Here is a 27,561-nt window from a genome sequence, read left to right as displayed (position 1 = left end):
GCTGTTTTAAAAATACTTTATTCTTTAGAAAATACAGCGTTCAGTACAGTATGCTCTGCTCCCCCCAGGCTTCACACCCCACCTTGCCAGGGCACCCCGGCTTCTGCAGCCAGCACCCCAACGTGGTCAAGGCAACGTCGGCACATTCACCGGCGAGCAGGGAAGGGCAGGGGGCACAGCCCCGGTGTTTCCAGCGCCTGGAGAGCGCAGGGGGGAAGGCAGGCAGCTCTTGAGACCTCACTAGTACCCAGCAGCAAGGCACATTCCCCCCGCAAAATCCCCTCACAAAGCCAAAGCTGCAGCACTGACCTCAGCCCTTGGTGGCCAGGGATGCGCAGTGTGCCCTAACCCAGCAAGGAACGGGAGAGGGGACAGCCCCCAGGCTGGGCAGAGCTGCTGAGGGACGTGCCAGGGCTGCCAGCCTTCCCCCCGCCAGGATTTGGGGTAGCCCACAGAATTTTGAAGATAGGCTCAGGGCTTTATCCCACCTCCCCCCCTGTTTCCTTGCAGTTGTCCGTCCATCCCCTCCATCCCACAGGTGCCAGGACCAGAAGTTTCTCCCAGGAATGACAAAACTGAGGATCAGGGCAGAGTCAGGCCAGCCCCAGCCCCTGCTGCTGGCTCGGGATCACACCACAAACACCAAGACCACCCCCCCATGCCAGTAAAACACAGGGAGGCGGATGAAGCAAATGGGGGAGGCTGAAGGACAAGGAGATGGTGCAGGTTACAGGGATGCCATGGAATCAGAGCCGGCCCCCACCCTTAACCCAGCCTGGGCAGTAGGGTCAGGACTGAGGCCAGGCTGTAACAGCTCCCTCCAAGGGAAAAGAATTGATCTGGGTTGGGTCATAAAGGGATCCAAACACTGCCAAAAGGCAGAGTAACCCTGCTCCAGGGTCAAGTTGACCTAAAACTCATGGAAGGCCTTCCACCTTATCCTTTTCCACCTAAAGAGAATGATCAGAAGGGGAAGCAGAGCCAGGTGCTGCCCTTCCTCCTCCCCTGCCCACCATCTGCATGCATGGCTGTGAAAAACAGGCTTTAAAACCCACCTCTCTCTGTCCTGCCAGCACCAAGGACCAAGCTCAGACCTGAGGGGCTTCACAGCCACCCCGGCATGGGAGGCACTGGGGAGCTGGAGCAGGGCTGAAGAGCAGCACAGGGTGGCTGGGGGGGGCAGCTTCCTCTGGGGGAGCCACCAAGGCAGCCACAAGCAGCATCGAGAGCAGGGCAGCTGGAAAACAAAAGCTGGTGCTTGGTTTCCAGCGCTCTGGCCACAAGGGCTGCTCCGTATGACATCGGAGAAGGAGAGAGGAAGGGAAGAGACATCTGCATTGCCTGAAATTCAAATTCTGATACAACACAGGCTGGCTCTCATAAGAGACAAACTCTCCTGCCAAACGCTGAGGCCACAGCAGCGAAGCCCACCCTGGAGGCACGGGGGCTTGGCTGCAGCCTGGCAGGGCCTGGATGACCACAGGACTTGCATAGCAGGACTGCACACACAGCCATGGTGAGCAAAGTCTGTAGGAAGGGGGAGCAGGGAAAGAAGCATTTCACGTTTTCAGCTACCAAGTCAATGCCAGATGTCACCTCCTTCCTTTGCATAGAGCAGCTCACAGGTGAGTCCTTCACTTGGCGCAGGTAAACCAGGGGGAAAGCAAGAGCAGCAGCTGTGATCCCAGGTGGGACCAGAGCAGGCTGGGGACATGGGCCCTGCTGCTCCTATCCTCCTCCAGCTGCCCCAGGGCTTGCACAAGGACAGGGGGAAAGCAACACAAACACCTAGAACCTGCCCCCTCCCCACTGCTCTACCCTCCAGTGAAACAGCCCGTCCTGATGCTCAAAAAGGAATGAGAAAGGAAAAAGGGGGCGAGGGGGAAGGCTGAGATGGGGGGAAAGATCCCCAGGTCAGCAGAAAGGCCTGGAAGCGGAGAGGTGGAAGCCGGGAAATGCCATAGGGATGCTGTCCGTTCACTGCCCGGTCCTGCCCCGTCCACATCTAACTGTCTTCGCCGTTCTCTCCCGGGCCTTTGATCAGCCGCTTCTGTCCCCGTTTCCCCACGGGCCCCTTGGGCTTGGCGAAGGCCTGCTTGAAGGCGTGCTGCTTGGGGTGCACCTCGTCATAGAGGAACTCGGCCGTCAGCTCAGCTCCATCATCGATCTCAATCTGCACACAGCAACAGAGTGTTAGTGGCCCCCAAGCCCGCCCCACCACCTCAGTTACCTAGGCCGGAGGAGGCCTTGAAGGTCACCAAGTCCAGCCACTGGCTGACCTACAAAGTCCCTTAAAGTCCTTTCATGCCATGCCCATGTGTCTCTTGAATATCTCCTGGGATGGGGACTCCACCTCCACCCTGGGCAGCCCCTTCCAGTGCTCCATCACCCTCTCCTCCCCTCCCCTGCCTTGAGGGCACCAAAAGGCTGCTCCCCTCAGGGCCCGCAAAATCCTCTCTGAGTTCATTGATGGTCTGGGCACAAAGGGCAGAAGTGAAGGGGGCCTCCCTCTGCACTGAGAAGTGCCACGGCCCTGCGAGAGAAAGGGTTTGGGTCATCTCACTCTCCCAAACCTCTTGGGCCAGGGAAATCCATCCTCTCCCACTGGGTAAGGGCCTCAGACCACAGACACTGGGACACCTATCAGGGCTGGGTTGCACAGCTCAGCACAAGACTGTTCCTCTTTTTCTCCAGCCCTTTGTCCAAGCCACTTTGAAACAACTCTAGTGACACTCGAGGCTTCTCAGACTTCTCAGGAAGAGGCCCCAGTCAAAGCCACGGGTACTGCTGCCACCTGGACACGCCTTTGATTTGGCCGCAGCACGTTCCCCTGCACAGGTTCCTCAGCCACCTCCAGGTGGCTCGGACTTACCTTCTTTGCTATCTCCAGACAAAAATCTTGCTCCACAGTGTCAAGCAACCGGCTTTTGCAGCTGGAGTAGAGCATGCGCTCCTTGATGCTGCACTTGTACCCAGGCATGGAGTAGATAAACACTGAAAGAGAGAGGAGGGGGGCTCACGGCGCTGCCCAGGCTCACAGCCAAGGAGCAGCCAGATCCCCGTTAGAGATGCAGGCAGGGCAGTGACCAGTGCAGCCTGAAGGAGGAGCAGAGGAGCCGTGACTCACCAACAGACTCCAGGTAGTCTCCCTCATGCGAGTGCTTATAGAGGAAGAAATGGTAGCGAGCTGAGTCCTGGGGGATCCTCTTGGGCAGGTCAGCTATCTCTGTGGGGCTCGTGTGCACCAGGTCAATGGTCTCCCGCTCCAGATCCAGCTTCTGGTTGATAAAAGGGGATGGGGAGCAAGATGCTGCGGCAAGGAGTGCTCAGAGTGGGTAGGAAGAGAGGCAGCAGGGACTTACCAGCTGGATGTAGTTGATTTTCTTCTGCTTTAGTGCCTGGATAGCCTGCTGCGCATCCGGCTGCAAGGGGAAGGCCAGGCCCTGCAGGGTCTGGTGCTTGCTCTCCACGCTAATCTCTGTCTTCACCTGGGGACAGAAACAACCCCGCGTGTCAGGGCAGGGGTGGGCAGGGTGGCACAGGCCACTGGTGCGTGCCGGGTGAGCCCAGACACCTGCATCTGCCCCACGGTGCAGCAGCGGCCCTGTGCTTGCCTCTGCTGGGGCCACGGAGGTGGAGGCACAGAGTACAACAAAAACCTGCCCGCGCTGGGGCTGGGAGCATCCCTACCCTCCCACGGAAGGGATCCTGGGGGCAGGACCGCCCTGCCAACCTGTGGTGCCTGACCCAGAGCTGCCTGCAAATACACAGGCTTGGCTGGGAGCAGATGAGACCACGCAAAGCTCCCAAGCAGAGGTGACACTTGGGAATGCAGCACTAAGATTTAGGAGGTTGGGCAGCCTCAGGGCTGCGGTGCTTCTCAGAGTGTGGAAATCACCTGGAGCCTGCCCCCAGGCACTCCGGAGCCCCCCAGCTCTGCCCTTTCTCTCCCCCTGCACAATTACTCCTAGCACAGAGCACCTTGACCAGCCCCCAGCATCACCAGGGCTTCCCAGCACCAGGCTGTGTGCAGCAAATTCCCAGCAGGGGACGGGGAGGGGTGCTGTAACCAACCCCACCGCATGTTCCTCTCATCCTTTCCAGCTGCAACGTGTGTGCAAGAAGGGCAGGGAGCCCTGAAATCACAGCATTCGGCTTTGTGCGTCCTGAGCTACCTGTGCTGGGATTAATGGCTGCAGGCAGGTGTCCCCTGCTCCCAGCGGAGCGGGGATTTAGAACCCCGCAGCTCAGACAGGTCCCCTTTTTCATGCCAAACCCTGGCAAGCAGAGGCTGCAGCCCTGCTTTGCAGACCCCCTTTCCAGAAAACCAAACCCTCCGCAGAGAGGAAGAGACCCGGAGCGGCTGCATCACCCCAGGCACCTCCACCCTGAGCAGGGCTGCCACGGCCGGGCGATGCGAGGGAGCGGGGAGCAAGACGCAGCAGGCACGGCGTACCTCCTCGGGGCCGGGGTACTCTACCAGCGATGGGCAGCAGCAACAGCCCCCTACCATCTGCCACAGAATACAGGGAGACGGAGTCACACCGAGGGCAGGGGAGCTCTTCCCACCCAGCCCCAGGCAAGCAATTTGCCCCAGGGGCAAGCGGCCGGGCAAGCGCTGACCTGGAGGCTCGGCAGTGAGTGGGGGTTGGTTTCATTTTGGGAGCAGTTCAGGGGATTTTGTGCAAAGATGGAAAAAGGCTTTGTGTTTTTTTTTTGATGGAGATAAGGAAGAAAAAAAATATCAAAACATGCCAAGACAAATTCAGAAGAAAGCAAGAGTCTCAAATACAGCTCGGAGACAGCCAGGGAAGTTTGGCACATGAGGTCTGGCTAGCACCAGATGGTGCTCGGGGCACGTGCAAGAGCTGCAATTGTTGGTGCAGAGCTCCCCACGCTGGCTCCTTCCCCCAGTGTTGCAGGGTTGCTGCTCACCAAGCTGTCACAGCAGCCCCGGCAGGACCAGAGCTCTGGGAAGGTGGTGCCAGGCGCCTGGGTGCATGCTCAGCCCACCCAACCCAGGTGGGCACCCATCACCATCTTGAAGTATCAAAAAAAACAACACAAGAGGGATACAATCCCCACTTCTATCCCCGGCTTTTATCTCAGTTCAACACAGACCTTTGTCACCAAGTCCCTTGGGGGTGGTTTTCGGAGCCTGGTGGCAATCCCAGGGGAGCGAGCGAGGGGCTCGGCTCACCGGGACGGAGGGAGGAGAGGGTAAAGGGAGCGGGGCATGCAGGAGAACAGAGCAGCGAGCAGGCAGAGCAGCCTACCACCTCCGTGCTCGAGTCCTGGGAGCAGGAGCCCTGCGAGCGTGGGGAGAGGAGACACCGTCAACAGCACCCCAGGCAGGGACAGGCCGGGGGAGCTCGTTCAAAACGAGGAGGGGGAAAGGAACATGCTGGGAGGGTGGAGGCCTACCATGTCTCTGCTGGCAGCCAGGGAAGGCAGGTCCTGGGTGCAGGCGTGAAGAGCGACAAAAATGACACAGCAGACGTCAGCAGCGGGGAGGGATGGAAGGGAGAATCCCCTAGCGTGGTGTCCCCAGCCCTCGCTGCTAGGCCCACTCGTAGCCAGCACCTGCAGGGACATCTCCACCCCTGCCCTACCTCCTGAGCAGCCAGGGTGGCCCCAGGTGGTCCCAGCTCAGGACGTGGAGATGAAGGAGTTGCAGGAACAGGGCTGGGGCTGTCCCTCTCCACACAGCGTGCTGGGTGAGAGTGAACAGGAGAACACCAAAGGTGTGGGAGAACAAAATGCCCAAGCTCCTTTCCAAGCTAAGCGCCTCGGAGGATAAGCAGGGAGGTGCCTGGCTGTAAGCACACAGTTCTTGGGGGATAATTACTCAAGGGTTGAGCGGTGAGGGCAAGCAGGAGGTCTGGTTGGCCCCCGAGCTCTGCTTTCTCCAGCCCTGAGGACACCATGGGCATCAGCAAGGGACCAAAAGCAGGGCAAGCGAACAGGTTCTCCCTGCTTCTCTCTGATAAACACCTTGGAAGTTAAACGAGGCTGGGAGGTCGAGCAGGACTGAAGGGTGAACGCTTCAACACTAAGCACGCTCAAGTCAGAAAACCCCAAGGGGCTGAGGGTTGTCCTAGAAACGTTAACTCTGCCACATGCCTTCGCCACAGCATTCTCTGCTCCTGCCCCTTTTTAAAGCCACAAGCATCAGGGCCAGGTTCACGTAAGCCCTCCTCACTGCCACAGCCCAGGGTGTGCACAGGGATGGCCGAGGGCACGCTGCACCCGCAGTCCCAGCTCCAGCCCAGCCATCAGTGGCACCCTCAGGCTGTGGGGTTGGCTGGGGGTCATTTCACCTCCTTTTCTGAAGGTTTTTTTCTCCTCCCACCCCCCCTTTTGTTTGTTTCTTTCTTTCTTGATCTCCTTCCAACAAGGGCTGCTGTCTGCATGCTCATCAGCACTCGATAAACCTGGCTCCTGGAAGCCTCTGAGTGCCTCTAGAAAAATACTTCTACCTGTAGGTATTAAGATTTCTCAACCTCAATTCAAAAGCCACAGGCTGCTGACAGCTTCCAGCTCAGGAATGATGCATTTTGTGACTGTTTAAAAATAAATAAACAAACCCAAAGCAAACGGCACACTCCTGAGACCCCCCCACCACACTTCACCCAGTGACCGAGGAGGAGGAGAGCTTCACAACAGCACCTCTTTCTCTGCAGTTTTCAAACCACAGGAGCAGCCCACATCACAGGTGAAAGTTCACAGGGCATCTTGCTTTACAGCAGGCTGTGCAGCTTCCTGCGAGGGCCAAGCTCTGCTTGCAGAGGTGCACTGCAGTTTGATTCCTTCCTCTCTCAGTGTACAAGGCTGCTGAGCTGGCACTGAAGCCGCTGTCATGCAGCCGCCACCTCCACCCTCCTGCTTTGCTGCTGCCTTTTGCCTCCCACTGCCGTTTGTGGGATCCCAGAGAGCTGCAGTGAGCCCAGAAATACGGGCGCCTTTGGGGTGAAAACTGCAAAAGTGGCCGGCACCTCAGGCAGGTGCGCGTCAGGAGGGTTAGAGACCAGCAATGAAAAATGCACTGACAGCAGGACTCCAGGCAAGGAGGAACGACATGCACAGCAAAGCACTTGCAAGCAGGTGGCTTTTAAAGAAACAGTGTCCCTTGTGTCACCGCCAAAATCCTGATTGATTGATTGATTTGTCAGACTCAGGGGTATGTGCAGGGTGTGGGGTTCAGCAAGGGAAGGGAGGAAAGCGGGTTCCCGAGCGCTGCTGTGCTGCAAAGTAAATGCAAACCAGCAGCACGGCACTTGAGCTGCACATGTGGTCACTGCAGCCCCTATCCAGGGGCCCTCGTGTAGCAGCACGATTGGGGTTTTGCACAGGGACAGCCTGCTGACACCCTGCTTCGGGAGCACCGCACACGTCCACGCAAGGCACCACAGAACGGGATGCTGCAGGCTGCAAGCTGCTGACATAGCCCCTCCTCTGCATCGCCCTGCTCCAGAAACTGGCTGTAAATTGAAATTATTGCGGAGTCAGGAGTTCTCTGCCACCCTGGGGAAGCGAGCATGGCACTGGGCCACGGAGCAGTAGCTCCCAGGAACTCCTGCTAGGGGCGAAGGGACAAGCAGGGCAGCACCAACACACAGACTTCAGCAACCTGAGCATCCAGGTGCTTTGCACCCTTAAATTCTCAGGCAAAATATTGATTTTCCCTCTCTTTCTAGACGCAGATGCCCGCTCCCTGCGGTGCAGGCTTACACAGGGGACAGCGTACCTTTAAAATGAAACCCAACCAAACAAAACTTCAGCAGCTCATTCACTCAGGAGCCACTTCTTGCAATCATGAGGGTGTGAAGCACAGCAGAGCAGATCAAGCACAAAAAAAAAAAAAAAAAAGCACCATGAGCAACACTTACCTGGGCCACTTTACCCTGCAAGACACAGCCAAAAAAAAGCGCTTAATCCTACAATATTGGCAAGCTGAGAAGCTGGCACAAGTGAGACTGTAGAAGCCCAAAGGAGACACGAAACAAATGATAGAGTCCAGAGCTGCTATCTCAAGGCACCGGCATCTCTCTTTCCTTCAAACATGGGAAGCACCTCGGATCCTCCGGCACAAATCCTGCCCATCCCCTGCAGGATGGGAGCTGGGACAACTCCACCAACCCACAGCTGGTGGGGTCTCCCAAAAACCACTCATCTCGTCTGCCACAGCACCACACCAGCAGCTGTGGCTGTCACGCCACAGGACAACAAACCCCACTGTTCCCCAGGCTCACAGGGAAAGGAGGTTTTAGATATCATACAAGAAAGAAGGATGCAATTCTTGCCCTTTTGTGCAAAAGGAGGGCCAGAACCTGGTTAGACCCTTCCCAGTTTGTAAGGGAAAGCATGAGTGGGGAGGGGAGGACCAACAACTGCACTGAACTGGGGGAGGCACTGGCCACAGGTGATTCTCCCACCTTGTCCTTGCCACCCCCATCAGACTGCTGGGCTCCGTGTCTCCCAGGCTTGTCCTGATCCACCTGCAAGCTCCAAAGACCCAGCACAGGAGGAAGAGAGGCATACTTCTTCCATGACACCCCAATGAAATTCTGCTCCCCCAAAACACAGCTTCTAGGTGGCCTTCCCACCCCACGAACAGTCCCAGCGCTTCCACGGCACCACGAAGAGGTTGGCACGGGTGCCCCACGGCGCTGGCTGGGAAACCAACACGGTGTTACAGGTGTGCCTGGCCCCCATCCTGCCCTGTGCCGCTTCCAAACCTCCTTCCAGTACAAAAAACACACAAAAATGTAGGTTAAGACCTCTGCCCTTTGGGCTGCATCCCTCATATTTGTAGCCCCAGAGGAAGAATATGGGCACGTACACCTCTGCAGCCAAAAGATGAGCCAGAATTCTTCCTGATTTCCCCCCAAATTCACGTTCAACTCTGGGTTTTGCCCCAATACCTAAAGACTAGATAACACTGCCTGCTTTCAGCCTTCAAACCGTCTTCTAATTGCCAACTGCAGCAAGCAAAGCAGATATCTGAGCTTGTGTCCTAGTGAGGAAAAAGTCTGGAAATTCCTCTTTACACCATCAAATTGAGCACGAGACCACACAGACACTTGAGGGTCCACTTCGGCAAGTTCAGGAACAGGCTAAAGAGCACGGGTGTGAGAAAGCTTTGTAAGAACGAGCCACCTCCGTAGCCCCAAGCTCCTTCCAGACACGCTCACCCCTGGGCCCCCGGGAAGCCCAACACCGCGGAGCGGGGCCGGGAGGACGCGCACCTCGTTGATGCGGATCTGCTGGAGCTCCTGTTCGGCTGCAGTCAGCGGGGCAGGCGCGGAGCAGGAGGAGACGTGCTTCTGGTAGCCGCTCAGGGACACGTCCTCCTGCAGGCAGATAGGAAGGGAAGGATCAGGGGTGGTCGCTGCCACGCAGCGGGCAGGGCAGGGCTGGATGTGACCCCAGCCCCGATGGCGTGTCAGAGCTCCTGAGCCTGTCTCTGGCATTGTAAGGTCGGTCCGAGTTATGCTCGCAGACACCTCCCTGCAAATCCCACGTTTGATTTAAGCTCTGCCTGTTCGGGCCACCCCACCCCGCTCTGGATGCCTGCAGTACACCGACAACCTCGGCTGCAGCAGTGTGGCCTCTCTGAACGATAAGCAAAGCTCATCAGCAAAAAAGCAAGAAGGGAAGACAGAGATCACAGCCTGAGTGCAGAGCGGGGCAGGGGAGCAGGATAGCAGCAGCTGGAGATGCTCAATGGTTCCCATCAGTACCAGTGCAGGTACCCTAAGACCTAGAAAAGGTCTGACGTCTCAGAAGCCCTTAAAATGTAGTTCCTTCTGAACAAAGCCTATGAAAATGGGAGGAGAACCTCCCACCAACTGCTGCCAGACAGAGAAGTGCAGTCACAGCCTTCTGCTGGAGTGACACTGCTGCTGCATGGTACTTCTTTTCTCTTTAAATATAAAGGTCTGGACCTCTCTAGAGCCTTCCTCCCACCTCTTTCACAATCACAGCCAACCTTGCCACCTCTGCAGCCTCTCCATGCCTGAACAGGCAACCCCTTGTCACACAAAGTGGCAGCAAACTTCCAGGAGACCAAAGCAGCAGGGGCAAAACCTCAGCGCTGCCCTCCCCAAATGCCAGCACCCCATGCCCCAGCTGACTTCAGCACTGAGTCTTGGGTAGGCTCCTGAAGCTCAGTTTTTAACCCAACAGGCTTGAGAGAGGAGTGTGACTTTGCAGGAACCACGTCTGTACCTTAACTGTTCCAAACATCTCGTCCTTTATGTGCCCCCCTCCAAACTCCTTCTTCACCGTTGCTCTGGTGGCGGCATACAGCATCTTCAGCCTGACCTGTGGAAGGAGGGAGAGAGCAAACACGGTCAGAGGGAGGTGGTGGGACTGGAGAGCATCACCTTCGTCCAAGAGGCACCCGATGTGCTCAGCCTCCCCCCTGCCCAGCGATGGCTGCAGCACTGCCTTCCCAAGGTTTAGCCTGCCTGGTTACAATCTCAGCTCCAGGAACTCTGTGGCACAAGGCACAACCTCACCTCCATGCTTGTTGTTTCACGTTCGTTAACTGTGGGCTGTTCTGGTTACACACCCACACACAAAACCAGAACCGATGCAGAGAATCCAGTTTCTCCCTTGGAGCAGAAACCTCTCAGTAGTTACTTGCACCACAGAAAACTGTACTACAAACCACCTGGAAACAATCCCATGGCTTCTACCTAAGCCTCATTTCTAACTGCAGCATCTCCAGCTCCAGGGCTTGCTCTAAGTACAGAGTGGGCACAGGGCCACCAGGAAAACTATCAGCTCTGTTTCTGCGACTGCGCAGGTATGCACACACATGCCACAGCCCTGATAAGCTCTGGCCTCAATCCACAGCCCGCTGGTTTATTCTGTACTTCGCTTTCTTATCACAGAGCTCTGGAACATCAGTCACAACGTTCTTCGTGGCACCTGAGTGAGAGAAGGTGCAAATAGTGCTGGAGTCCCTTAAAAGCAGACAGACACCCTGTCAAAAGGTGTCGTGTGGTTCAGCCAGTGCTTCTATGAGGAACAAAGCTCCTGAGGATACATTGGACACGTTGTCACTGGAACAGCTGGAAAATCCCACCTGTGAACCAACAACCAGTGATGAACGTACAGAGAATGGTACCGAGGGGTTTGGTTTTGTTGTTGTTGGGTTGATGTAAGCGAACACATTTCAAATGAAAACTTCCTGCTGACAAAGCAAAACGCTGATTCCATCCACCAGCACTTCTCCTGCAAAACCCTGCTCAGGGAAGAACATTTGCAAGCACTCCCCAGTTCCTCTGCAATGAGCCCCTCCACATTTTGTCAAATACCCACCCAATGACCATGGCTGTCAACACAGCAGGGCAATTTTGTGCTTGCTGGAAGCCCATCGGGGAGATGCACTCAGCAAAACAGCGCTTTCCAAACCATAAACCATACTTCTGAAGTGCCCTATGCTAGCATCCAATGCAACTCTGTCCTTTTGCACCATCTTTCCAATGCTTTCTTAAGGTGTCACCCTCCTGACAAGAGCAAACAAGCAAACTCTCTCTCAAGTCTTCCAGACTGTGAGAGGCCCTAGGGACACCGCCACCACGCTGCAGGAACACCACCAACAGCCCAAGAGCCAGCAGGTGTCGTTGCTGCCCTGCAGTTAGGCACCTCGAAGGGAAGCGGCCACTCACGGCCTGTTTAAGGGTGGTTTTGGGGACAGCCCAGTTCCAAGGCACAGCCAAGAGCTTGGGCTGGGGAGGCGAGGGCCTGGAGGTGGGCCATGAGCTCCAGCACATCAGGTCTCGTGTTGAGGACTTGGTACCAGAGCCTGCCCCACGAGCCAACCCTTCCTAGTGGTGTTTTGGGCCAGGGCAGAGGTGTCCCCTTCCCGGCAGGGCACCTACAACCCCCCGGGCCCAGCTGCATCATCACACAGCACCACAAGGACAAGGAGGCGAACTTGCACATGTTGCTGTCTTAAGAAACGCTCCCGTCCCCAAATTGCGTGGTCTCTGCTTCTCTTCAGCTGAGGTGCAGCGATGGAGGGCGCGAATGTTCCTCCTCAGGCTCAGCGCAAAGGCGGCTGCCTTGGCTCACACCTCCTCCACTCCTCACCTCCAGCCGTGTCTTCGCTGCCCTCTGCTCCCAGAGGAGTGAGAGCCACAAATCCTCGTGCACAGGTGAGCAGAGAACGAAGCTTACCGGGGAGTTGTCAGGGGACCAGGAGATGAAGAGCCACTCATAGCCCTGGGCGTTCTGGCTGTCCAGGCGATACAGCACATAGCACGGCTGCTGCTCATCCAGCAAGGGCAGCACGAAGGCATCGTAGTCCATGTCCCAGCGCCGGGACAGCTCTTTGTGTGCTCCCAGAACGAGTTGCTCTGGAAGGAGAAGGAAGAAAAGACAGCGTTATGCAAAGGCCAGGCTTAGCTCACCTCCAGGGATGCTGAATAGCTCGGCCAGGGCTGGCTGCGACTCCAGCGCTGAGAACGACCCCGTTCTGCGGAGAACCAGATGAAGGAGTTGAAGCACGCACATTCCTCCTCTGTCTTCAGCTGGGCTTGGTGAGGACCTCACAAGGAACCACGTCAGGGGGGATTCTGAGTGCTGAGAAAAATAAAAATGCCCATAGCAAAAGCCAAGCAAGCTGGGAAGATGAGCCAAAGCTGAGCCAAAGTTGCTCTTACCAGATGCCCTGTAACCTAAGATATGTCAAAACCCCTACTCTGGGGGAAAAGGAGCTTGGGGTCCCCACTGTGCCCCCCTGCAGCAGGCTGTGCTGCCAGGAGAGCCCAAGTCTCTGGAAGTGACCTACATATTTCACACACGTGATAGCATCTCAAGTGTCCGGAGAGTATTTTTTCCCTGCTACGCAAGCATCGATGGGGCTGGAAGCAGCAAACAAGAGGACAGCAAGCTGGACAGTGCGGTGCTGGGGCATCATAGAAACAAACAAACAACAACAACAAAAAAAAACATCAGAGAGGATCAAATAAGAGAATAAAGAAAGGGTTTGCCACTCCAGGCCTGGGGTAACTTACTCCCACCCTGCAGCACTATCAGCCAGGGGTGTTTCCCTCCAGGCAGCAGTTTCCCCCCTTCCCTCCAAAACACCACCCTGTACGGCTGCGATGATTTGTGCAGGAGGGCCAGGTGCTACTGGCAAGGGCCCTCATGGGTATAATGACAGGAACAACAACAACAAGTGCAACTCAAAACACACTCGCAGCAGATGTGGCCCCACCACCTCGGAGCCAACTCCTCCACCAAGACTGCTTTCCCTGCAGGGAGCTAGCTTCTGTCTGCTGTCTCCAAAGCCTACTCACAAGAACTCCTATAAGGCAGGAACAGCAAGTTTCTGCGTGCCTGAAGTGCAGCAGTGAGGTTTTGCACTCATTGGGGGTCTGCTCCTGGGTTGCAGGGCACCCTAAACCCAAGAGCTGTTTTTAGCAAGTGTTCCCCCACCCGATTTGCAGGAAAGAAAAGAGGCCTCAAGCCACAAGACAGTTAGCAGCTCTGCCAGCCTGCACTTTTCAGCACAGAAAAGGGTATTGAAAATACATTACCTTCAACAAAACCACCTGTTTGGAAAAAGCAAGGACAAAAAAACATAACAACCTCAATGTACCCTTCAAAACCACAAAGCAGACATGCAAAAAGATGAGGCTTTTTGCAAAGCCCCAAGACGTAGGTGCCCAGAGGCCACAATAAACTTCACCTGGCCAAACCTACTGGCAGCTCCTAACTATTCCCATCTGCTAGGTGTCCCAGTATCCTATACACAAGGCAATCAGGCCCAATAAATTCACTGCAGGTGAATTGGGCTGTGTTTGAGCCAGATCCAGCAGGGTCCTCAAGAGCCAGCAGCATCCAGGTGTTCCCCAGGCAGAAAATGCCAAAAATGCCATAGCAGTGCCAGCAGCAGCACCCACATCCAGTCCTGCAAACTGGAGCTGGATAGCTGCAAGGATTGTCTTAGCTGGCAGATTCTGGGAAACACGGAACTTATTTAGAAAATAAAAGAAAAAAAAAAAAAAGAAGAGAAGTGTGTTTGCACTTCTGACTTCTCTCTGCAGAGCCCGCAGGACTTCCTGAATTGCATCACCTCTCCTCAAAGCCGGTGCGGGCAGGAGCTCTGAGCAGCCACGAGCAGCGAGTGATGGAGAGCAGAGAGCACCTCTGCTACTGCTGAAGAAGGGGAGAGTTGTGGATCAAATCCCAAGTGCCCACCATCCCCAGGCAGCACCCTCCCCACAGGGCCATCCGCAGCATCACCCTTTTCAGCCTCCTTCATTTGCTCTGTGCCTTATTCTGCTTCCTCCCACTGAGCCTCTGCAGCTCAGCTTGATCCCTTCAGGGCAAATTTCCCTCCCAAGCCCCTGCAGCAAAGGCAAACGCTGCAGCAGCCTCCCACGTCTGGCATTCCCATTAGCTTGGGAAGCGTCAGAAAAGGGAAATTAAAAGCTGCAGCGCTTCACCAAACCAGCACTGGCAGTGATGGAGACTGTTGCCACCTCTTTCTGCAGCATCCCGGGAGCGTTGCTGACCTTCAAGAGGTGCCCAGCACTCAGCTGTACGCAGGCAGCTTTGCTCTGAAATGTCTGTGCAAAGTATTGGTCCCCACGGGGACATCACAGGAGACAGGAGTCCGCAAGACTACTGCACAGCGCCACTTTTGTGCCAAGAACCAGAAACCTGCTGGGGCAGGACCCAGCAAAGCATGTCACGAAACCCACGGACAACCGGGAGTGACTAGAGCAGACTTCCCCCACCATTTAAGGATGTTTTGGACCACAAGTCACTCTCGGGCCAGGAAAACATTGCTGAGCCTCGGCAAGGAGCTGAGCTCACAGCGACAGCCCGAGATGATGCTAAGGAAGTGTCACTGCTCTGCGGGTGTTTGGCACGTCCAGCTTGCATGGCCTTCGGGTCCTCACTCAGGTCTCTCCGCACCCACTCCTGATGCACCAAAGCACCCCAAATCCCCCACAGCCCTGCCCTGCAGGGCAGAGGCTCCTCTGCGCCCACGAGCAGAGCAAGAGGCTCCTCTTGCACCGACATCACACAGCAGGGCGGTGGCATGGAGGGGCTAAGTGACTTGTCCCCAGGTTCCCCAAACCAGGCTGGTGGGACCACCGCTGACCTTCCCGCAGCAGACGGAGCCCCTCGGGCACAGAGGTACTCGCAGCTCTCCTGCTCACCGCCAGGCAAGGCTGGCGTACGAGGCAGCTGCTGACAATGACACATCACACGGATAAATATAGCCCATTCAGCCAGAGCAGGGCTGGTGGGACGTGGTTTCCATTGATGGTAAAAAGTCTTCCTCGCTGCTGTCGTCAGCCACAACCCAAAGCCAACAGCACGAGGCCTCGCGCTCTAACTGCAGGCTGGGCTTCTGTCGTTTATCTTAACAGAACCCTGGTTGATGTTTTTTAAAAGCAAATGGTGGCAAGAGAGCAAAATTGTTGAAGATGCTCCTGGCTCCCATCAGTGAAGCAGATGTAGCATCCCAGCACACAGGGAAGGAGTGGTCTTGTTGAGGATGAAGCCAACACCGGTGAACTCTGTGGTGGCACTGCTGCCGTGTCCCCCGTGCTCCAAGCCCAGGCCACATCACTCTTCCAGGAGGGGCTCTGCACCTCCCAGCCCCTCGGAGGGCTGCTCAGGCTCCTCACAACTGCCACCCCGAGTACCATCCAGCTCCAGGCTGAAGCACAGATCGCACGCCTGCAGTTTGGGGGGTATTGCTTGTTTTACTCCAGCTCCTACCATTCAGCCAGACACAAAGAGCTGGACACAGGGGTGGGACACCCCCAAGCACAGTGCTGAGGCACCAGAAGGAGGCAGGGTGTAGACGTGAAGTCGGCTGCTGAACTCCAGACTGGCTGATGCCACCTTGGTCCTGATGGCCCAGCCGTAACCAGTGACAGCAGCTCACTAACCTCGGTGGGTTCCCTGCCAAACAAGTCATTCATATGTAATTGTACCAGGTGGAGGCTACAGAAAACCTACACCACCGAGGTTCCCTGCTGGGACGCTAAATCAGTGCATCGTTCCACTTGCTTATTTTGATCAATATTGAGGCCAAAGTCACCTTTTGACGGGCCACGGGCGAGCAGGCTGGTGGCAGCCTACAGCCTGCGAACTGGGCTACAGGCAGCACAGTGGCAGCAGAACAGGGCAGATGCTGGAACTGGGGGCACTGAAGAGCCCCCACAGCTGTTCTAAAGAGCTGCAGGGAGCCTGCAAACAGGGCCAAGCACAGCCTCCTGCCCCCTTCTGCTTGCACCTGGGGCAAGGCATCTGCCTGCCTGGTATGGGATGCCACATCCAAGTAGGATGGGACAGCCGTGGGACTGGCTGCGCATTGCTCCTGAACGTCCTTGGACCCTCTCCCTCCCTGCAAGGGGCATGGGCTGCTCCACTGGGAGGCTGCCACCCCCTTCTCCTGTGTCTGTGCCAGCACAGCAGCCTCTCGCTGGGCTCCCCAAAACCACACGCTTCAGTAAAAGCTGCCCAGCACCCAGCAGCGACTCCCTTTAGCAAGGGAAGGCACCAGCATTGAGAAGAGCTGGTCCAAAGTCAGCGGAAAGCAAAGTCACTGTTTTTCCCAAGCTTCGGCAGCACAGCAAAGCCGCTCTGGCAGAGGCTCTAAGGCTGTCGCTGCCAAGAGCTCGCTCACCAGCTCACATGGATTTTATGCTTGTATTTCACCCCAACCCCGCAGCGGTCTGCTGTGTGCCAGGAAGCCCCGGCAGGATTTTGTACGGTGTTTCCAGAAATGCAAGCTCTTCTTTGGCACGTTTGACCACGGTGACAAAGAGGAAAGAAAGGAGGAGAGGCGAATTACAGAGCTGATACGGTGTGAATCAAAGCACTTAAAAAATGGGGCTTACCGTCCTCAATGACGACCTTGATGAGCCGAACTGAACCATTTCGGGCTCTGGCAAAAAAGTCCCTTAACTCCGTGGTGGCTGAAAGAACCAGAAACATTGTGGTCAGATTTAACAGACAAAGCAGGCGCTGCTCGTTGATGAGCTGTGGGGACAGGCAACTTGGCAGGAGAGAAATTGAAAATAATAAAAAAATTGAAAAAAAAAATCACTGGTGCCAAAAGAGTTTTAATAAAAGTAATACAACAAAATCCAAACAGCTGGCCTCATCAGTGGAAGTAAAGTGCTGCGTCGCCCAGAGGCTTCGGAGTTAAATAGCAGCTGGGAGCACATGTGATCCAGATAACTTGATACTTGGCCTGGGTGAACATAATCACCCAAATTTAGATGATGGCTTGGCTGGTGCAGGCGGGCAGAGCTCAAGTGACAAGTTTATTAACTTTACAGAGCTGCAAGGTTTGCATACAGGGTGGCTGGAAGATGTCACAACAGGCGGAGCTCTGATGGCCAGGGCTCACGATGCACAGTGGGGATGCTGCTGAGCCCCGATGCCATGCACCAGGATGGGTCCAAACCAGAGACACCAGTTTGAAATCCTCCAGCAGGTAAGGAACCTCAGGGCGCTCCCCGCTTGCAAACCTGCAGCGGCAGACGATGGCACCCTGCAAATTTTGCCCCAGAGCCTGCAGGGCTTTGGTTACGAGGATGCTGGAAAACTCGGTGTGGAGCCACATTCCTCCTTATCTCCCTTGACTGCTGGGAACAGACAGCTTTGTTGTCCCATCAGAAGGGACCATCAGGCTCTGGCAGCAGACAGATATCTAAGTGGCAGCCCGCAGGTGTCATTACTCAACCTGGAAGCACCATGGGTTCACATCTCCCCACCCCACCAGGGATATTCTACCTGCAGGCCCTCGGGCAAAGGCAGCGCCAAAGAGATGCAGCTCGGAGAGCAGAGCCCCAGGGAACAGAGCACCTCCCAGCCCCAGAGAGTGGGAGGTCTGCAGGGATCCTGCCTGGAGAGCTGGGACTGACAGGGTTTGAACCTCACCTGGAAGCCAGGCTAAGGCAGTCAGGGGCTGCCTGTCATGTGGAGGGGCACCAGGAGGCTCACAAGGGCAGCAAGTGGAAGTGCAAACAGTCCTGAGGACCCCTGGAGCCACTCACTCATTTCAGCCCCCATCAGGCCCGCCCGTGCAACCCAGACTCTGCATTTCTCTCCAGCCAGGTCCCTGCTCGCTCCTCCCACCCATGCACCCCATATACCAGACCCTTTCACGCTGGGGCACATCTTTTTGCCCAGCCTTGCTCTCTGTGCACCCATTTTAAAGAAACGGGAACCCGCTCGGGGTGTTGATTTCAGGGCAACCTGGTTGGAAGATCCCATCCTGGGACTTGAAAGCTGCAGAGAGCTCCAACACTTACTAGAAATACTGCAGAAAACAGCAATGCAAAGGTACAAGATGCTTCTCCCCATGCAGACACCCCACTTAGGCTGCACCAGGACCCATGTTTGGACCCAGCAGCAGCACCAAAAGGGGATATCCCACAGAGCCCCGCAGCTTGTATGGGCCACCACCAGGGTGGCTGGTGCAGACTGGTTTCCCTCCCTCCTGCGTGACAAATCTTGAGGTTCTCCCTTCCCTTCTGCACAGAGAAAAAGGCACGAATGGAACCAGCTCCCAGAATGGTGTTCTGCAAACAGCAGAGATCACACAGAAACCCAGAGATTACATCCGAGCAGGACCATTTTAGAAAAAACACGCTTTCTTTCCCCCTCTGTCAGCATCATGGGAAGCAGCTCCCCTGGTTTGCAGCACGCCTGCTCAGCCCTTTCTCTTCTCCCAGCAGCAGCTCGCTGCTCAGCCCGCTCCCACCAGTACCACCCAAGGCAGCTCGGTTATTTTTAGCCCTTTCCCTGATGAGACAGGCTGTTTCCTTCCGGCAGCATCTGTGGTTGTTGCAAATACAAGAGGTTTCTCCTAGGGCGGAAGAGGAGGAGAAAGAGGTTTATACACCCAGGAAGCCTAGCACAAGAGCCCAAAGGTCCCAATAAGCATTAAGCTTCACTTCTGGCACTGCCAAAAGAGGAGAAAAGGAATAACAACGTTGGCCTTTGATATTCCTACAGCATCAGCTGCTGAGAAGAGACAAAAGCCCTGCGGTGCTAACAGGCTTGCAAATCCCTGCAGACAGACCCACCCTTTCTAGAGGCCAGGGGCGTGCAGGGCTCAGGAAAGCCAGGAGACAGGGAAGTATACCCCTCCTGCACCTGGAAATGGTGGGACTGGCCAAAACCATAGGACTGACAGGCCAGGCACTGGCACTTTCTGCACAGACAGGAGGATTTAAGCAGGTACAGAAAAGCACGCACGCTTCCAGAGGACCCTGCGGCCCAACGGGAAGCACCGCAAGGTCTGCCAAGAGGAGGAGCACTTCCCAGAGAAGACAGCATCAGAACCTTCAAAAAAAAAAAAAAAAGAAGATTTCTGTTCTTTAATTCTGCTGAAAAGAAAAGTAGTTTTCATTAAATAAAAAAATCACTGGGGTGCCTTTGACATTCCCTTCTGTCTCTTGCAAGACAGAGCAAAACCCAGGGAAGAGGGAGAGGAACAAGCTAGCTGTGAAGGCTTTCAGCATGAATTCGGCCACTGTTTCATTACAGCATGATTATGACTTAATTGGCATAGCAGACTTGATGAGACAGCTTGCGTGCCCGAAATATGAATATGAAAGTCCACATCCTGCTTTGGAAGAACAGCAGGGTGAACAGAAGAGGCCTTACCCTGGAGATGGTGGTGAGCAGCACCTTTGCCCCAAGGTGTGGGGTGACACAGACAGCAGGTGAGTCTCTAGGATGCAATTCAAGGGCTGAAAACCCTGCATGTAATCAAACAAGAGCATCTGCAAGGCATCTGGAGCCACAGGAGGTCAGAGGGGCAGGAGGTGGGTGAGTATGGAGGCAAGCCGAGAAAAGATCCTGACTGTGGGCAGTTCCTCAGAGAAATCACAGTTTGTGCTCACACCTCTACACCTTCCCCATTCAGGATGGGAAGAGGCCAGGCAGGGTAAATCACAAGAATTGGCTTTACTCCTGAGGCTTCCCTACTGGCATTTGACAACGAGACAAGGTGGGAGAGGAGGAGAGGAAGGAGAAGCTGGGCACACACCAGCACACCCAACATCAGCCAGGATCTGCACCAATCCCCGCAGTGACGAGGCTGCTGGGGCGAGCCTGGCAGCGAGCCTGGCTGATACCCACGGCAAAGAGGGCACGGCCATGGGGAACGGTGGTTTAGAGAGCGCTCAGGTGAGGCAGGTGCTTTCCAGCTGGCTGGAGCTCGCGAGCTGCACAGATTGCAGAGCTTTACCTCAGGGAAGGAGGAGCAATGGAGCTGAGATGGGGACAGGCTGCACACACCTCCTGCCTTAGAAAGGGAGGGAGGGGAAGGGGCAAGCAAACTCACCCGCTTAGCAGGGGTTCCTGGAAAACCCCAGAACAACTCATCAGTCCCGAAACAAACAACACGCTGGGCTGCAGCCAGCAGGGATCCCTTGAGGACAACTTGCATCACAGCAACCTAACTTCTTCCAGCAGAGCCACCAGCCTGCAGGCCAGGCAAAAGCAGGGGGCGAGGATCACAGCTTGCTACATGTCTTGAAGTTTCAAAAGCTGTGGTGTTGGTGAACCCTTAGAGCACCAGCACAAAACTGTGCCAATAACTCACTCTGAAAGTTACTAGAGGCTGGATCAAGCAAGAACTCCTGGGGATCTGCTGTGGGTCCGGTTACAGTCCACACTTCCATGATCAGCTCTGGCAACTGTAATAGCGTTTTCAGCAGATGAAAGTTGGGAAGCTAGAGGAGGTGCAAGTGTGCACTGGAAGACAAGGAGAACTCCCCGTACTCGCAGTAGATTGGAGAAACAGGCTGGAAAAAAAGAAATAGGATGAAACTCAATAGGAAGCAAAATACCACAGTAGGAGAGCAGCCTGCATGGACGGAGGGTCCAGCCACTCTGGAGAAGAGAGGGTTACGCTGGGTTGCAAGCCAGATGCAGGTTAATTGCTTCATGTCACTGCAGGCAAAGTCATTCGCCAAGGCACAGACAAGAGCGTGGTTCTCAAGCACAGCCGTGTTAGTTGGTGCTGACAAGGCTTCGGGCTCAGCAGGAACAACGCATCCAGGCTCGGCATCGTGCAAGGAGGAAGGCGCAGGCACACCGTGAGCGCCCAACAGATGGCAGCTGTGGGAGCGCGGAGTGCAGGGCAAGCCTGAAGGAACCATGGTCGGTCAGCTCAGAGAGAAGAAAAATAGTGAGAAGCAAACTGTACCAGGTTTTCAACCCAAACAGCCACATGATCTGAGGTCCCACCTCAGCACTTGGGAAGTCTCACAACAAAGATGACCAAGCCATGATGCCTCCATCCCTGCCCAGCCTGAAACACCTCCAGAAACTGGCCGGGGATGCTGCTGCTTTGAGGCAGGGCAGGCTCAACGGCATCTGAAGAAACCTTCTGGTGTTTCTCCAACAAAGCCCTGCCATGGACGCTCCTCATGGAGAGCCCACTTTGACCAGGAGCCTCACAGAAGGCTAAGCGTGGTGCAAGTGCCCGTGCCTCCCCCTGCACCTCGTGTTTTGGTGAGCCCAGAAACTGCCTCTGGCCAGCCCAAGCAATGCAACACCTCCCCTCATCCATCTGTCTGCAGACGAGCTGCCCACATTGCATTCACGATGTGCTGAGACATTCAGCTGTCAGCACAACACGCTGGACGTGCACGGCGGCCCCGCAGTTGGGCCTGCTCAGCAAACGCGCCTCCCACAGCCTGACGGGGCTGCTCGTCTCTGGTACGGGGCTGTCCCGCAGAGGTTTTAGTGCTGGGCCTGACGTCTTTCATCAGCTGAAAATGCTGAGAGGCTGGGCAACACCCCAAAGTCGATCCTTTCCGACGTTTGCAGTCCCAAATAGTGTGTCTGAGAAGAGCTGGGCTGTAACAAGGCCCAAGGCATGACGCCACAGCTCTGCTCCCTCTCCTTGGGATCACCAGCAGCCCGAACCATGAGGGACAGGCACTGCTGTGTGATGCCAGCCGGTCTCCCCCTGTTGATGTGACGGTGTTAGAAGAGCTGCTGCCTGCACAGCACCCAGGGGAGCCCTGGGGGACCTGACCCACTGGGGATGGAGGTGACAGAGCTCCGTGCTCACCCCAAAGCTCTGCGTGCTTCAGCCCTCCCGCTCGCCCCCCGTCTACACGACGGCTCAGTGCTCCCAGATCAATAATACATGCTCCCTGAAACAGATGCCTCTCTGAATACGCTGAGTCCCCTTAGTCCTCCTGACAGGAAACCCGAGCCTCCGGCCATCAATCTTTCATCCTCCAGACATAATCCTCAAGTTGAAGCAACTCCAAGCGGCCGCTTCCCTTTCAGCGCCGCAGCCCCTCCGGCCAGGGGCACAGCACCCGTGGTTCCCCACGTGGCGGGGAGGCCAACCCCATGGAAGTGCACAACTGCCACAGGCACAGGATCTCTGCTGCTGCTGCTACAAGGGCTCCTGTTCAGTTCATTCCAGCCTAACTCCATCGTGCACCACCTGCTTGCTCAACCTGCTTGTTACTGAGCGCTTTCACAGTGATAGGCTTGGCTGGCTGGCTGAAGCACTAAGAGGATTTTATTTCTCGCCATAAATATATATATATATCCTTGCATGTACTCTTTTATCTGGGAAAAGAAAAAGCTACAGACATCAGAAGAAAATAGAATGAAAGGGCAAGCCATTCTGAGCAAGAGAGGACACAACGAAAGCTTGTTCCAATTTTCCGTGATGCTGGGCTCTGCTCCACAGAAGGATTTTGTGCGGATGAGTCCTGGCCATATTGCAAATCCTGTCTGGGGACTTCCTCCAGCCACTTGCTCGGTCCTGTGAAGCCATTCGCCTCTCAGCACCTTATTTTCCATGCGTGTCCCTGGGAAGCCATCTTCTCTCCACTCCAGCATCTCCCAGTTTCCGATCAGAGCCAGGCCTCCCCCTCCCCACCCTGGGGTCAGCAATACCCATTTGGCAGACACCCACCAGCCAGCGACACAGCTGCCAAGAGCAAAGGACGCTGCTGTCTCACCCACGGAATCACCTTGCTGGTCCCTGCTCCTCTTCTCTCCCCCTCTCCCAAGAGCAAAGTCACAACTGGGAGCACTGGAGCAGGTATCAGGAGCCTGGTAGTGATCTCATTGCATTTAGAGTCTCCTTACACACACTTTCCAAGGGACTTCCTCTTCTCCACAGCTTTCAGGGGCTTTAATTATTTACACATCCTCAAAATTACAGCTTGGATGGAACGTTTGCAGGGGTGAGAGCTTCCCTCTGTGCCTTCTGAGCCATGGGGGCATTTGCTCCACGTTTAGCATATGCCTAGGGCATTTGTCTGGCCTTTGCTGCAAAGCACAGCAAGGCCAGGAGCTGGGGCATTGCTGATTGTCACCTGCCTCGCGTGCCACCTGCCGTCCCCCCAAGCAATGGGGCAGCCTTCAAGCCCCCTCCAGGGCCACATGGCCAGGCAGAGGGACCTGCTGGGGATGGGCAGGGGACAGCCCAGAAGCCACGCCATCGCCATCCCCTGCCAGGTGCAGTGTTGCAGGGTCTGCTCACAGCTTCAGGCAGGCCGGGAGGGGACATAGCCAAGGAAGGTCCAGCTCTCTGAGCTCAGCATATTGAGGAAGCAAAGCAGGACAGGAGATACGCCTATGCTCCCCATTTGCTCTCCAGTTTCACAATTAACCCCCTCCACACACACACACACAGAAGCAGGTGGTGGACACCACATGTAGGCATAGGCAGGTCATCCCCATGCTCCTACAGCCCCACATCTTGTCCCTCCCCAAGAAGAGCAGGACCCAAACTTAATGTTTTTTGCTTGACGGAACACACGCATTTGCAGTCTCGCACAGAAACTACAAAACTGATTTCTTCTCTTTTCAAATGAAAAAAAAAAATCACCCCAAAGTAACTTTTTCTCTCTGGATGGAGGTTAAGAAAGAGCACCCAGAGGCAACCAAAAACCAGTGGGTAACTTCCCATCCATGCCAAAGCCTTGGTTCAGCACCTCTTTACTACAGCACAACGGCCAGTCCTGCCAGGACAGGGAGTGCTGTCCCCATCTATCACAACTCTGGGCAGAAGAGACAGCAAAACTACTCAGTAAATCCTCATAGTAGCTAAAAAGCGGGTTTCCAGCCACAAGAAACCCACAGCAATCCTTGCCAGCTTCCTAATACCCTCAATTATATGCTTTAACTTTTGGTTAGCCCTGAAGTGGTCAGGCAGTCGGAGGGGATAATCTCTGAAGGTCCCTGCCAACTGAGATGCTCTGTTCTATGGCATCACCCCAGCCGGGCAGTCTCCACGGCAGCCCAGTTTTCTCACCAGCACCTTTGAGAGAGGTGCCACAGATACCTCAAAACTTAGCCTTTAACGCAGAGGCAAGAGGCTGAGCCCTGGCGAGCCCCCCAAACCTGCAGCTCTTCGCCCTTGTGTGCCAGCAATCCCAGCAAGTGCCACTATCGCCTCCCTCTCCCCAGGACCAAGTATTTTTTCCCAAAAAATCAGCACACGCAAAGCAGTGATGCTCCTCCTGCCCCACGTCCCGTGGCGTGCCTGATTCTTGTTGCCAGCTGTGCAGGGAAAAGGAGGTCACTCGAGTTTCTGAGGCATTCAGACCCAGCCCTCCCCTGTGCCACTTACACCAAATTCTTGCTTTTGAGCTGCCACTGAAAGCTGGGCTCACAGATGGAGCTGGGTAGATTATCCACAACGTCTTCCTCAGGTGCCCGCTGGATGCTCTGATGCTGGAGGCACCCAGAATGCAGCAAACAAAGCTTTTATTCCTACAGAGCAAGAGCAACTGGAGGCAGACTGGTGGCACCGACGTCAGCCACAAGCTGAGGACAGAAGGAGACCTAACAACCACCTCTGCCTGTTGCTGGGGGTGCCCCACAGCTCCACCTGCCCCCCAGGCTGGCTGGGGTGTGCCACCCTAGTTCCCCTTGGTGGCAGATGCCCTCCTGTAAATGGGAGAGGAAAAGAAAACAAAAAACAGCGATGCATACCCCAAAAAATTCATAACGAGGCCTGTGAAACTGAGAAGAGCCGAAAAATCCCTCCTCCTTGGCAAACAGCAGAGCTCAGACGCTCAGCAGAGGAGAAGAAAGCAGCAGTGGGATTGCTAGTTCTCATCTGAGAGTGAGTCAGCTTGCTGCCAAGGGAAGGAGTTAATTCGACCGCTGTGCCAGGGCAGGGAAGACCAAAAGACACCCAGACCATTTGTGGGGTTCCCCGATGTGCCGACTGCCTCTGACCCAGCTCTGCGTCGCAGGTGCTCGCCCGGCAGCTTCAGGCAGAGAGGAAACTGCCTGGAGGACAGGGCGCACAGCACAGGCAGCGAGCGGCTTCGGAGAGCCATCGGCCCTTTTGTCCAAGGCAAAGAAAAGGGACAAAGAGGCAGAACGAAGAGGAACGCCGCAGAAAGCGCTGGACGGCCGCCTGCCTCACCGCTGCTCGTTTCTGCTGATGTTGATCCCAGAGCAGCACGCCGGTTCGGTTATCAGGGATGAGCAAAATTGCCTCAGAGACCTGCGCATCCAGGAAGACATCAAAGATGCTGCAAGAGTGAGACCACCCAATGCAAGCTGCCCTCTCCAAAACCCCAAATGAGCAGGGAAGTTTTAAGTCCATCCATTTCCTCCCCAGGGAGGGAACACGGTACGGGGGGCACCCACCTGCTCCCGGTAGGGAGCACGAGTCCCTTCCCCTTTCCACCAGAAAGCTGCTGACAGTGCACCTTACGCACTACAAGCATCAGTGACCCAAAGCGATAATCCTGGCAGGGTTTTCCAAGCACCGTGCTGCAGGAATGGGATGCGGCCACCTTGCCTCCCCCCTGCCAGTTCTCCCTGTGATGGGCAGGCCTTAAACTAGAGGCAACGAGTCCGAACCCAAACGTTGTCAGCCACCAGCACTCCCAGGCAAAGCAGGAGGAACACCTCAGCACCATCCCGAGCTCCTCAGCGGCTGCTCCAAGAGCATCTCAAGGGGAAGGATGCTCTCGACTGTCCTCAGGCAAAGGGAACGTGCACAAGGAGAGACAGAGGTGGTGCTGCGAAGGGACAGCAGCCGTAAATTCACCACGCTTGCAGACAGACGTTTGCCACGAGGAAGGGCACCGTGATGCCCACGCACGCCTCCGCCCGTCCTCCTGCCGGGAGCAGCGGTGCTAAGTTCACACCCGACCTGGCACAGCTCGGGCCGGCATCTCTCCCATCTCTGCTGGCATATTGATCCGCTCCCATCAATTATGCAGCACCTCTGGTCCTGATTAATGCTGCCAAGCGAGCCGGCGGGCGGAGAGCAGGGGGGAAACGCCACCAAGACGTGCACCATCACATCCAGAGCCAAGGACCATCAGTGCTGCCTCTTGGAGCCCCCTCCCCAGTTTTGTTTTTTTTTTTTTTTTTCCCAGAAATCGCCCCTTCTCCATCCGATGTCAAAGTTTCCGAGACACCCCTTTGCCCTGCTTTCTTTCCCTTTGTTTGAACCCGCTCCTCCCGCGCTGGGGTGGGAGGACGGGGGTGCTGGTGGGCACGGCAGGGAGGTGGGATGCTGTCCCCCTGTGCCACCACCCTTCCCTGCACCGGCTGCTTTTGGCTGTCCCATCCCAGTCCCTCCCCCCAACCACGGGCAGCACCTTTTGGGGTCACAGCTTTGCAGGGAAGCCAACCCGCCCTGCCCACGGCGTCGCCCCAGCGGGAAGGCGGCTTCGTGCCCGAGCCCTGCTGCGTTGCAGCCCCTTCCCCAAGCGGCAGCCAGACAAAAGATGCTCGAAGATGCACCGGCATCCCGCGGGGAGCAGAGCCTCGGCCACCGGCACCCAAAACGGCTCCGCGATGCTCTGGGGCGCGGTCCCCGCGGGTGCGATGCGATGCGGCGCGGCCCCGGGGGATGGGGTCGAGGGGTCTGGGGGGGTCGGAGGGGGTCGGGGGCTCGCAGAGGGCTCCGCCGGGGAAGCGGCGACCGATCCCCGGGAGCCGTCGGCCCCTCTTACCGTGGATGCCGGTCTGGTGAGCCATGGCTCCGAGCCGCCCCGCTCCGCTCCGCCGCGTCCCGGGCAGGAAACGGCTCCGGCGGCGGCGCCTCCCGCTTCCGGAGCCGGAGCCGGAGCCGGAGCCGGGCGGGGCCGCTGCCTGCACCGCCCCCATCGCAACGGGAGGGGACGGACCCGGGCGGTGCCCCCGCGAGGGGTTGGGGGCAGCAGGGGGGTCGGTGTGGGAAGAGAGAGCCTCCCAACCCAGCAGGTTCCTCCGCAAAACCAGTAGCCCCCCCCAAACCCAGTAGCCCCCCCCCAACCAGTAGCCCCCCCAAACCAGCATCTCTCCCCCACAAACCAGCAGCTCACCCCCAAATCAGCAACTCCCCTCCAAACCCAGCAGCTCCCTCCCCAAGCCAGCAGCTCCCCCCCAAACCCAGTAGTCCCTCCCAAACCAGCAGCTCACCCCCCCAAAAAACAACAGCTCCCCCCAAAAACCAGCAGCCCCCCCTAGACCCAGAAGCTCCCTCCCCAAGCCAGCAGCTCCCCCCCAAAAAACAGTAAGCCCCCCAAACCAGCAGCTCATCCCCCCAAACCAGCA

At 56.2% G+C, this 27,561-nt stretch overlaps 1 protein-coding gene across 2 annotated transcripts; it reads right to left on the bottom strand.

Moving 5' to 3' along the window:
* Nucleotides 1-2: 2 nt before the first annotated feature.
* TWF2 (twinfilin actin binding protein 2) lies at nucleotides 3-27,045 on the bottom strand. Of its 2 annotated transcripts, none has more exons than XM_084292821.1 (9): nucleotides 26,979-27,045; nucleotides 16,887-16,964; nucleotides 12,193-12,371; nucleotides 10,231-10,326; nucleotides 9,249-9,353; nucleotides 3,363-3,488; nucleotides 3,128-3,278; nucleotides 2,873-2,994; nucleotides 3-2,173 (listed from the first exon to the last, which is right to left on the bottom strand). In XM_084292821.1, the coding sequence occupies exons 1-9, from the start codon at nucleotides 27,001-27,003 to the stop codon at nucleotides 2,006-2,008; spliced, it is 1,050 nt and encodes a 349-aa protein (XP_084148947.1). In that variant the 5' UTR covers nucleotides 27,004-27,045; the 3' UTR covers nucleotides 3-2,005. The 2 variants fall into 2 exon arrangements, with proteins under 2 accessions (XP_084148947.1, XP_084148946.1); XM_084292820.1 differs by lacking the exon at nucleotides 26,979-27,045 and adding an exon at nucleotides 20,612-20,705.
* Between the last annotated feature and the right edge of the window lie 516 nt (nucleotides 27,046-27,561).

This window comes from Netta rufina, assembly GCF_964035555.1.
Source record: "Netta rufina genome assembly, chromosome: 10".
Taxonomy (NCBI): Eukaryota; Metazoa; Chordata; class Aves; order Anseriformes; family Anatidae; genus Netta; species Netta rufina.
Note: the sequence above shows the minus strand (reverse complement) of the source record. Positions and strands in the feature narration are given on the sequence as shown.

What these genes read in the sequence shown, in the direction of transcription:
- TWF2 (XM_084292820.1), bottom strand. Translation starts at nt 20,690, where the DNA reads ATGGAAGTGTGGACTGTAACCGGACCCACAGCAGATCCCCAGGAGTTC. An exon ending in AGATGTTTGGAACAGTTAAG is followed by an intron (nt 9,354 to 10,230) that starts GTACAGACGTGG and finishes ATCTGCCTGCAG; the next exon opens with GAGGACGTGTCCCTGAGCGG. An exon ending in AAATCAACTACATCCAGCTG is followed by an intron (nt 3,279 to 3,362) that starts GTAAGTCCCTGC and finishes TTTATCAACCAG; the next exon opens with AAGCTGGATCTGGAGCGGGA.